Source organism: Myotis yumanensis, unplaced genomic scaffold, assembly GCF_028538775.1.
Source record: "Myotis yumanensis isolate MYYU_CA2020_CCGP unplaced genomic scaffold, mMyoYum1.0.hap1 SCAF_2, whole genome shotgun sequence".
Classification (NCBI taxonomy): domain Eukaryota; kingdom Metazoa; phylum Chordata; class Mammalia; order Chiroptera; family Vespertilionidae; genus Myotis; species Myotis yumanensis.
In genome coordinates this window covers 85,845,990-85,857,535 of record NW_027223753.1, presented here as the reverse complement: position 1 = coordinate 85,857,535, position 11,546 = coordinate 85,845,990, and the positions used below count along the sequence as shown (strand labels likewise).

General features: G+C 47.0%; 1 protein-coding gene across 1 annotated transcript; it reads left to right on the top strand.

Moving 5' to 3' along the window:
- Positions 1-289: 289 nt before the first annotated feature.
- On the top strand, positions 290-966 carry LOC139001946 (translationally-controlled tumor protein-like). The gene has a single exon (XM_070403442.1). The coding sequence runs from the start codon at positions 290-292 to the stop codon at positions 806-808; it is 519 nt and encodes a 172-aa protein (XP_070259543.1). The 3' UTR covers positions 809-966.
- Positions 967-11,546: the final 10,580 nt, after the last annotated feature.

Sequence of the window (11,546 nt, the reverse complement as noted above, 5' to 3'; positions counted from 1 at the left end):
TTTTATTTTTTTTATTTTTCGCTTAAAGTATTACAAAGGGTATTACATAAGTGTCCTTTTTTCCCCCCCGCCCTTGACAAGCCCCTGCCCTCCCTTACCCCCCAGTGTCTTATGTCCATTAGTTATGGTTATATGGGTGCATACAAGTCCTTCGGTTGATCTCTTAATTTCTGACTGGTCTTTTTTTATGTTTTTGACATCCTCACTAAGATCTTTGAAAGTCTCACAAGTCCCTTGAAGCTCTGTGCTCCTGCTAAGGCAGCACCTCCATCTCCTTCCAGCCGCCATCATGATCATCTACCAGGACCTCATCAGCCATGATGAGGTGTTCTCCAATATCTACAAGATCCGGGAGATTGAAGACAGGCTGTGCCAGGAGGTAGAGGGGGAGATGGTCAGTAGGACAGAGGGTAACATTGATGACTCGCTTATTGGTAGAAATGCTTCCACTGAAGGCCCTGGGGGCGAAGGTACCAAAAGCACAATAATCACTGGTGTTGACATTGTCATGAACCATCACTTGCAGGAAACGAGCTTCACAAAAGAAGCCGACAAGAAGTACATCAAAGATTACACGAAATCAATCAAAGAGAAGCTTGAAGAACAGAGACCAGAAAGAGTAAAGCCTTTTATGACAGGGGCTGCAGAACAAATCAAGCACATCCTTGCCAATTTCAAAAACTACCAGTTCTTTATTAGTGAAAACATGAATCCAGATGGCATGGTTGCTCTGCAGGACTACCGTGAGGATGGTGTGACCCCATATATGACTTTCTTTAAGGATGGTTTAGAAATGGAAAAATGTTAACAAATTGGGCAGTTTGGCTCTATCACCTGTTATTGTAACTGGCTGCTGCTTTTCATCCACACACCAAGACTAGGACAAATGGGACTGATGTTATCTTGAGCTCTTCATTTATTTTGACCTTGATTCATTGGGAGTGGAGGCATTGTTTTTAAGAAAAAAAGATGTCATGTAGGTTGTCTAAAAATAAAATGCATTTAAATTTAAAAAAAATCCTTAAGCATCCTTATAACCATTGTTTTGAACTCTGTATTTGCTGGGGGTCCAACCCCAGCGGGTCCAGGGGTCCCCAAAGGTGTGGACGGAGTCGGCGAAAAAGGAATGACACGGAGACAGCGTTCAGTTGATCAGCAGCCTAACCAGGATCTCTAGCCAGGAACTCCAGCCAAATTCTGTGTAGGTTCTCTCGCCATGTCTTGTCTAGGTTCTACAGCCAGGTTCTATCCAGGTTCTCCTGCCATGTTCTGTCTAGGTTCTCCAGCCAAGTTCTGTAGCCAGGTTCTGTCCAGGATCTTTTGCCATGTTCTCTCCCTAGGTTCTCTCTCTAGGTTCTGTGTAGGATCTCCAGCCAAGTCCTGTCCCTAGGTTCTGTCCCTAGGTTCTGTGTCTAGGTTCTGTGTCTAGGTTCTGTGTCTGGGTTCTTCAGCCAGGTTCTCTCGCTAGGTTCTGTTTCTAGGTTCTGTCTAGGTTCTGTCTAGGTTCTGTCCCTAGGTTCTGTCTCCTGTTGTCTTCTTACATCTGTATTTATACCAGTTGATTTTAATCCTGTCAATTTCTATTCCAAAGGTTAGGGTGTTTCTTATCTCCATTCCAGGGAGTAAAGATTATGTAGCTTAAGTGTGATTGTTCTTAGTTAAAGTGATTAACTACCCGCCTGGCACTTAGTGAAGGGGTTTTATTCCCTCCCTAACTTCAGGGAAAAATCCCTACTTGGGGAAACAATCTTTCTTGGAGAGGTGACCTTGGTTAAAACACATAGCGCCAAGAAGGAGAGCAATCATATTAAGAACAGTATGCCTTATACGCCAGATTCCTTGAAACATATGCTGTGCAGATGTTTCTTCCCTGCAGCGACTGTGTCAAGCAGCAAGGATGGACCGGCTCCCGGCATGTATTCAGTAGTTTGCTTGCTTCCATTTCTTTCATTTGTGACGTTTCTTTGTCTCCGCATTTAGGCTGCTTCCCTGTGTTTGTTTCTATGTATTAGGTAGAGCTGCTATGTCTCCTGGAATTGGTAGTGGCCTTGTGTAGTGGGTGTCCAATGGGGCCCAGTGGCTCAGCCTCCCCAGTCACCTGAGCTGGGCTCACTAGGTGCACCCCTGTATGGACTGTGTGCACAGTCTTGTTGTATATGAACCTTGATTGCTGTTGGTGTCACTGGGAGGAATTGACCTCCTGGCCAATTGGCTGTGAGGACCAGCTTCAGTGGAAGAGCTGCTGTGCAGGAGATACCCCTAAGGAGTAGGACTTGCTTCAGGAGGGCTTTGGTGCTCACTGAGTCTTCCCCTTGAGTGTGTCGCTTGTGGATATGTAGAGTTGTAGTCTGATATGATCTGAAGCTGTCCACTGGGTACATTGGCTCTGGGGTCTCCCAGGAGGTGCAAAGTCAGCCACTGCTTGGGGCCACCTGGCAGGAGCTACCAAGCAATCTGCAGATGGCTACTACTTGTATTGGGCTTGGAAATGCCCAGGTGAGGCCCAGCTGTGAAGGAGGGCAGGCTGGTGCTAGTGCCAGGTCTTGGGCCTCTTATTGATAGATTTGGGGCATGCTGATGCCAGCTGCTGCTTGTTTGAGAGATTTTAAGAGTCTGAAGCTTGAGCCAGGGTAAGCCATTCATATGAAAAAGCCACTGCAAACAGCTTGGGTGAGCTGCAAATTGGATGGAGCAAAGTCTCAGGGAATCACCAGGGTGGAGTGAACAGTGTGGGCCACTATGATGGGAACTCAGATATGGCTTCCAGTTAGCTCTGTGACAGAGGAGGTCCAAGCATAGGAACAATATCCCCCGCAAGCACCCCCATCTGTGAGAAAGCCACCCCCAAGTTCTTGTTCCCATGCCAGACAATCCAGTTCCTCCCAGTTTGTTCCTGGATCCACCAAAGCTGCCACCCTCTGCTGGAGCTCAGAGGAAGCAGGACTGTGTAAGTTCATGTGCCGGCTCTTTAAGAGGAACACCTGTGATTCCAGCAGCCTCTGTATCACTTAGCCACAATCCCACTGGTTTTTACCGGCCAAAGTTAAAGAATTCTCTTCCCAACTCTGAACCCAGGGCTGGGGGTCTGGTGTGGGGCTGGGACCCATTGTTCCTCATGGGAGACCTCTTCAGCCACGCTATCGCTTCTGATTTTAAAAAAACGCCACATGTGGGTGTTGGACCACCCCTCCCAGTCTCAGTGTATCTTTACTTATCTAGTTGTAGGACTTTCATTCAGCCAGATTTCAGGTGGTTCTGAATGACGGTTGTTCTGTATTTTAGTTGCAATTTTGATGTGGTTGTGGGAGGCAGCGAGTATAGGCATTTACCTATGTCTCCATCTTAGTTCTCCATTCTGCAGCTATGTCTTTCAAAGTAGACAGTGAGAGAGCTTGTCAAGCAGGATATTCATTAGGATATATATTTAACACCTCTAGAAGGGTTGGGAAGCAAGTAGGATTGGGCAGAAGTCAAAGTACATTGCATATCCAAAAAAAGCCTTGGCCAATCTTATGGGAAAATCTGGTTCTTATACAATTTTTCAGAGTTGTCCAACATTTGGCCAAAATGGTTGGGCTTTTATGCCTGTGTAGCCAACAGCCACTGGAAGTGAGCTGCATCATGAAGGGCCTGAGGGTTGTAGGCTGTGGCTTACAGCATTCCCAGCAGCCACTAGTCTTTTATTGAATGGAATTTTTATATTCACCTCTAGTGTCTCCATTACTGTGCTGCTCAAATCTACTTCTTCATCTACATTTGGGGAACAGCTCCTGAAGCATTCCAGTGAGCCTCTCTTCCTTGGGGGAAACATAAAAGAAGAAGGTTCAGAAGCATGAACTGCAACTTTTGTTGCTGCAGTTGGTCTCAGGATCACAACTGATATTCATCATTACCTTCCTCCACCATTTGTTCGTGGTTTCCCCTCACCTCTGCTGGTCTATGTGTGGGACCCTGATCCTCATCCTTGTGGAGTCTGAACTCTGGTCACCATGCCCTTTTCAAAAGGATTGCTGCACTTGTCCATTTATCATCACAACTGAGCAAGAGAGTCCCATGAGTTGCCCAAGTGGATCACAGGTGCCACCTGTCTCCTTTCCTGTCTCCATGTAACTGCAATCTTTCTTCCTCCTGATGATCAGGGTCACAATTACCCCTGCAAGATGATAACTTCTCTTTTATTGCTGGTCCCTGGTTATAAGAAATCCAAAGCACCCAGGCAGCTGGCACAGCTTGTAATTCAGTGGGACTCTTGCTGTGTTCCCTGACAAAAGTGTGTCCCCTTTCAGTTACAGGATCTCTGAAACTAGAGTTTTAGGGACAGGAACACAAAGTCCTCCAGTGGGTCATTGGGAATGATGGTAAGTGAAACACACTTGCTTCATTCCTTGGATCACAGATCAGGATATTCTTCCTACTGGGAAGACAGCTCCCTATAAAAACGTCTTTGATTCAATGTAAATACTGCATCCTGGAGGATAGAGCCCCATCCTCATAGAGTATTGCCTCTAATCTGGTGTTTTAAATGTGCCTTCTGCAAGATATCCCAATGCCCTACAAGGCTGCAGCTTCTGGGTGGTGTAATATATAATACAATCAACACCATTATCATGGAGCCCACTGATCTTACACAATCTACACTAATAAAAGAGAAATATGCAAATTTACCATACCTCTGCGATGCCCACCAGCCAATCAGGAGTGAGTATGAAAATTAACCTGACAAAGGTGGCGGCGGCCCCACCCCCAGCCGCTCTGGGCCTCTGGGAAGCACGCATGCAGGCACGGAGCTGCTGAGCGGGGCGGGATGCCTGCTATGAGGAGGAGGACAGGGGGCGGAGGGAGCTACAGGAGCGGCGCTCCGGCTGGAACGAAGGCTGAAGGCTCCTGCCACAGTGAAGGCTCTGACAAGAGCAAAGATTCCAGCCAGAGCAAAGATGGAAGGCGGTGGCCAGAGCGAAGGCTTGGGTCCCGGGTGCTGGAGGAAAACCGGTGCCAGCAGCCAGGGGAAGGAAGGCCTATTGCACAAATCTTTGTGCAATGGGCCTCTAGCCTATACTAATAAAAGGATAATAAGCTAATTAGACTGGGAGACCTTCTGGATGTCCTTCCAGACAAAGCCATGGTGGTGGGGCTGAGGCAGAGGCAGTTAGGGGCGATCAGAGGCAGTTGGGGGTGAGCAGGCCAGCAGGGGTGGGGCAGTTGGGGGCGATCAGGCCAGCAGGGGGGTGCAGTTGGGGTTGAGCAGGCCGGCAGGGGGCAGCTGTTTGGGGCAATCAGGCCAACGGTGGGGGGGGGGGGGCACCTGTGGGCAAGCAGGCCGGCAGGGGGTGGCAGTTGGGGGCAATCAGACTAGCACAGGGGGGGCATTTGGGGATGAGCAGGCTGGCAACAGGGGGTAGTTGGGGGTGAGCAGGCCAGCAGGGGGACAATTGAGGGTGTCAGGCCAGCAGGGGGGCAGTTGGGGGCAATTAGGCCAGCAGAGGGGGCAGTTGGGGATGAACAGGCCTGCGGGGGGGCAGTTGGGGGTGAGCAGGCTGGCAGGGGGGGAGTTGGGGGTAAGCAGGCCGGCAGCGGAGGCAGTTGGGGGTGATCAGGCAGGCAAGCAGGTGAGAGGTTAGGAGCCAGCAGTTCTGGATTGCGAGAGTGACTTCCCCCGGGGGGTCCCAGATTGGAGAGGGTTCAGGCCAGGCTGAGGGACACCCCCGCCCCACGCACAAATTTCATGCACTGGGCTACTAGTACTGTATAGAATTCCATGTCAGTGAATCAAACATTCCTTTAGCTTCAGATAGTAGTTCTGGAGGAGGCTCTGTGAGCAGGGAGGCAAAGTCATACCTGGAATATGTGTCTATTCCTGTTAGAACCAATCTTCGCCCTTCCAGAATGGAAACCAATGTAGTTAACTTTCCACCAAGTCACCAATTAGTCTCCTGGAGGAATGGTGGCATCTCAACAACTCAGCACTGGTCTCATTGCTGGAAGTTTTGACACTCCGCAGAAGCGGTTGCAAAGTGGGCCCTGAAGTGCTTTTCCTCTCACGCTGCAGCTGCTTTCAGTTGGGAGCTCAGTTGGAGCACTGTGGTGTGACCCTGATCTCCATCCTTGCGTGCCGGAAGCCGGAGCCTGAACTCTGGTCTCCACGCCCTTTCCAAAAGGATTGCTGCACTTGTCCATCTATCATCACAACGGACAGGATGAGGGTCAAGGTCACAACACTGGGTTCTCTCTTCACAGGTGCCTCATCCTCCAGGGCCTCTTTACACGGCCTCCCTCGGCAGGAGGACAGCTTTATAGCGTGGCAGGTGGGTTTGGAAAGCACAAGCACAATGTGCAAGCACTCATCAAATCACTGATTGCGTGCTTCTAGTGTCTGTTAGCCAAAGTAAGTCACACAAATGGGAATGAGCTTTTCCTCCAACTATGAGATACTGAGCCAGCACAAACAAGTGAAGTATATTGAAATATTATATAGTCAATATAATACACACTCAGACATTCTTTCTCTTTATTTATTCATTTGACTGCATTACCTACCAAAACATCAAAACAAACAAAACACTTTTTTCATGCTGTGAAATTAGTATATTTTACTTTATTACAAAATATGAGTAATTCATTGTGTGTCATGCAAGGCCACTTGGAGCATGGAGGGGGGTGTTTCAGGAAATTAAGAAAATAATTCAATTTACAATATCATCAGAAAGAATAAAATACTTAGGAATAAGCTTAACTAAGGAGGCAAAAGACTCATACACAGAAAACTATAAAATGTTGCTGAAAGAAATGAAAGAAGACACAAATGCCCTAGCCAATTTGGATCAGTGGATAGAGCATTAGCCTGCAGACTGAAAGGTTTCAGATTCTATTCCTGTCAAGGGCACGTATCTCGTACCTTGGTTGCAGGTTCCTGGCCCTGGTCCACGGGCATGCGGGAGGCAACCAATCAGTGCGTCTCTTTCACATCGGTGTTTCTCTCTGTTTCTCCCTCTCCAGTCCACTCTAAAAATCAATGGAAAAAATATCCCCAGGTGAGAAGAATAAGAATAAGAATAAGAATAAGAATAAGAATAAGAATAAGAATAAGAATAAGAATAAGAATGAGGAGGAGGAGGAGGAGGAGTTGGAGGAGGAGGAGGAGGAGAAAGAGGAGGAGGAGGAAGAAGGAGAAGGAGAGGAAGAAGGAGAAGGAGGAGGTGAAGAAGAAACAAATAATCAGAAAACTTCACATGTTTATGGAGTGGAAGCCTTAATATAGTTAAGATGTAGATACTACCTAAAGCCATCTACAGATTTGGTACAGTTTTTATTAAAATCCCAATAGTATATTTTTTACAGAAATAGAAAAAAATGTATCCTCAAATTTATGTGGACACTCTCAAGGAAGTAGCCAAAATAAGCTTGAAAAAAACAAAGTTAGAGATCTCACACTTCCTGATTCCAAAACTTTTCACAAAGCTACTATAGTCAAAACAGGATAGTACTGACATAACATCAAAGCTGCTGGAATAGAATTGAGGGCCCAGAAATCAATCCTGAGTATATAGTCAAATGTGGCTACCATTAACAAATCAACAAATGACAAGTGCTGGTGAGGATATGGAGAAAAGGGAAACCTAGTACACTTCTGGTGGAATGCAGACTTGTGCAGCCATTATAGAAAATAGTATGGAGTTTCCTCAACAAATTAAATATGGAACTGCCATTTGACCCAGTGATCATCCCACTTCTAGGAATATATCCTAAGAAACCCAAAATACCAATCAGAAAGAATGTTCATAGCAGCACAATTTACAATAGCCCAGTGCCCATCACAGTAGATGAGCAGATAAAAAAGCTGTGGTACATCTATACCCTGGAATACTATGCAGCAGTACAAAAAGAAGAATCTCACCCTTTGAGTCAGCATGGAGGAACCTGGAGAGTATCATGCAAGTGAAATAAGTCAGTCAGAGAAAGACAAGTATCACATGATCTCACTCATATGTGGAATCTAAGTAACAAAATAAGCTGATGAATGGAGTGAATCCAGAGACATGGAAGCATGGAACAGAGTGCAAGATCTCGGAGGGAAGAGGAGAGAGGGTGGGTGGGTGGGAAGTAATCAACCAAAGAACTTGTATGCATATATGCATAACCCCATGAGACAGACAATAGAGTGGTGAAGGCCTGGGGCGGGCTGGAGGAGGGCAATGGTGGGGAAAAAAGGGACATATGTAATACTTTCAACAATAAAAAAATTATTTTTTAAAAAATGGTTAAGATAATAAATTTTATGTAATGAGTGTTTTACCACAATTTTTTTAAAAAGCCAGGGGGACATTGGATGGAATGGCTACAATTAAGTTCCCTTTTCTCTGGAAAATAATAAAATCCTATGTAATAAAAAGGTAATATGCAAATTGACCATCATGCCCTCATACAAGATGGCTGCCCCCATGTGGTCACAAGATGACTGCCCCCATGTGGTCACAAGATGGCCACCACAGATGGCTGGCAGGGGAGGGCAGTTGAGGGGGCCAGGCCTGCAGGGGAGGGCAGTTGGGGGTGATCAGGCCTACAGGGGAGGGCAGTTAGGGGCAACCAGGCCGCCAGGGGAGAGCAGTTGAGGGAGGACCGAGCTGGCAGGGGAGGGCAGTTGGGGGTGATCGGGCTGGCAGGGAAGCAGTTAGGCGTCGATCAGGCTGGCAGGGGAGTGGTTAGGGGCAATCAGTCAGGCAGGCAGGCGAGCAGTTTGGAGCCAGCAGTCCCAGATTGTGAGAGGGATGTCCGACTGCTGGATGTCCCACAGGGATCAAGCCTAAACCAGCAGTTGGACATCCCCTGAGGGGTCCCAGATTGGAGAGGGTTCAGGCTGGGCTGAGGGACACCGGGCACCAAATTTTGTGCACCGGGCCTCTAGTGGTAACAAAAAACTGAAAGCAATTGCCAGGCAATTGCAATCTAAGTGTGGTAGCCAGCAAGCCTTCCAGAGACAATCTCGTCTGCATTGCGAAGCCAGAGAAAGCTGAGGACCAGGCCCAGCAATTAAGCATCTGAGCCCATGAAGACTAAACTCCCAACCAAGGCAGAATGACTGTGCCAAGGTCAAAGCCTTGGCTGGGACAGCATGGGACAAATAGGATGGGATATCTGTGTGTTCATACCCCTCCCTCATCTTGAGTTTCTAGCTTCCTCTGAACCATCCAAGCCCACAAAAATGAACTGTTCCTCCATATTAAGAGCTAACACTCACCCTTCTTGCTTGAAGACAATGCAAAGCCTCTTCCCTTTGAGATCTCTTGTGTTCCCCATCCTAGGATGTGCCCCACCTCCCCTTCTTGCCCCCAGGTATAGCACTAGATGTAAGCTGCACTGTAACCTCGCCAAAGTTGTGCTGGGCCTTAGAAGAAAAGAAAGGGCTACACTCCCCAAGCTGTACAACTGCCCGGCATGTCAGCAGTGCCCGGGAGTAGGTGCAGGGCTGGATCCTGAGGGTGCCTGATCCAGGGGCCAAAACATAAATGTGGAAAAGGGAGAGCTCATTGACTTGAAAACCCTGCTCAGAGATACAGGATTTAACCACTTGGTAAAGCCTCTGGAAGATACATTCATCTCCCGTGTTGCATTCATTCCCCTATGCGCCTTATGCGCAGGTGCACCGTTTCTCTCCACTAATACTAGCAGAGAATATTTTAGCAGCTGATTGCCATGTCTTTAGTCTTGGACTGACTTGTTTGGTGTGCGCAACAGGAAACATTTCGCTTTCAGAGACCAAGAAAAATAGGTTTATTTGCATTACACTTATTAATTTGTGCAGTTATTCAGTGTCTGGTGAGTTAATGTTCAAGAAAAAATATTAATTTTTATTAAAATATTTATGTTAACGATTACTCATTAATTTCAGTCCTTTGCATTCATCATGTCTCTGTCGAAATAAACCTATGTTTCTATGAAAATTGAAGCTTTTGGTGTTTGTTTGTTTGTTGCGGCCCACATAACCTTAAACTTCGTTTATTTGGCCCGTGTTAGCCTTTGAGTTTGCTTGGTGTAAGCTCATGACTAGAATGGTGTAGTGGGTTAAATGGTTCTCCCCCACCCTCCTAAAGCAGATACACCTACATCTGAATCCCCAGGACCTGTGAATGGGGTGGAGGGACAGTCTTTGCTGAAGTAATTTAGTTAAAGACCTCAAAATGAGATCATCCAGGATTATCTGGGTGGGCCATAAATTTAATAACAAATGTCTTTGTAAGAGACACACAGAGCAGGATCGCATAGCCTCAGATACTTGGGATGCAGCCACTGCTCTGGCATCCATGCCCTTTTCTACCCCTGTCAGGGGAGATCAGGAACAGCTTGCATTTGCATTAGTTCACAGCACACATCCACATTTTGCCCCAGGGCTGTGTTAACTATTCCTGAAAACACTTAAACCCTGAAGGACATAGTGCGAAGTATCCCATTGGTCCACTACCTCAGTAACCTTTCCTAGGGGTCACTGTCTGAGTTACTGTTTTGGGATCCAGAGTAACAGTGCCCTGGACCAAGGAGACTACTCAATAATGAATGAGGTGAGCACAGCCACAGGGCCTGCTGGTCCATATGCCCACCCCAAATCTCCTGTCCTGGCTGAGGCTGAGATAGATTCCTGGAGCACAGCTGGGACTCCAGCTTAGGTTGACACCCTGAAGGGGCTAGCCACTGTCCTTCAACACGTGGAATACACCTCGGCCTCTGTGGTTACAAAGTGTTTCAAGCATATTGAAACAGAAACAAGGGTCTAGGGTTTTCCTCTAATATTTCCAATTTGTTAGCTTTTGCTGTGATCTGAAATGACTTCAACAGAAAACAAAAGTAGAGAGTAACTTCATTAAATGTAAAACAGATTATTGTAATTCAGAGATTAACCTGCAGATGGTGCCATATTACTGCTTTCTCTCCTTTATGTCTGTTGAAATGCCACCGTCTTAGTGAGGACCACCTTGTCCACCCTTTTAAAACTGTAGCCTGCTTCTTCTGCCAGGGCCTCTCGCAGTAAGCCTTCCCCTGCTCACTCCCCCCCCCCCCCCCCCCCCCCGCCTTCTCCATAGTGTTTAGCATCTTCTAATACAATGTAATTTATTGTGTGTACTGCTTGTTTTGTCTTCCTTCTCCCCACAAGTAAACCCCATGAGGACAAGGACCTACTGTGTCTGACACATAGTGTTTAATAAATATTTGCTGCGTGAATCAGGAGACACATGATATAAAACAAGAGGAAGGTGAGGGGGACCCTTGTTTGGGAAATGGCAGTGGTAAGGGACAACAGGAGATGAATGTGAGGTAGCTGTGAAAGAAGTGTGCCTAGAACTTGGTGACTAACTAGAAGGGGGAGTGGGTGGGATTATGGATGACTTCAAGAACTAAGGCTCAACAGCTGGTGGCAGATGCTATGGCTGAGAGCACTAGACAAGTCTGGTGAGAGGGCTGACCCTGCCGGAGCTGACCAGCAGACCCTGAACGAGTGACAGATGAACAGATTACTCTGACACACATTTCTGTGACAGAGAGGGCTAAGGCATTACTTG

Bases quoted from the DNA above. Each gene is read 5' to 3' on its own strand.
- LOC139001946 (XM_070403442.1), top strand. From the start codon at position 290: ATGATCATCTACCAGGACCTCATCAGCCATGATGAGGTGTTCTCCAAT.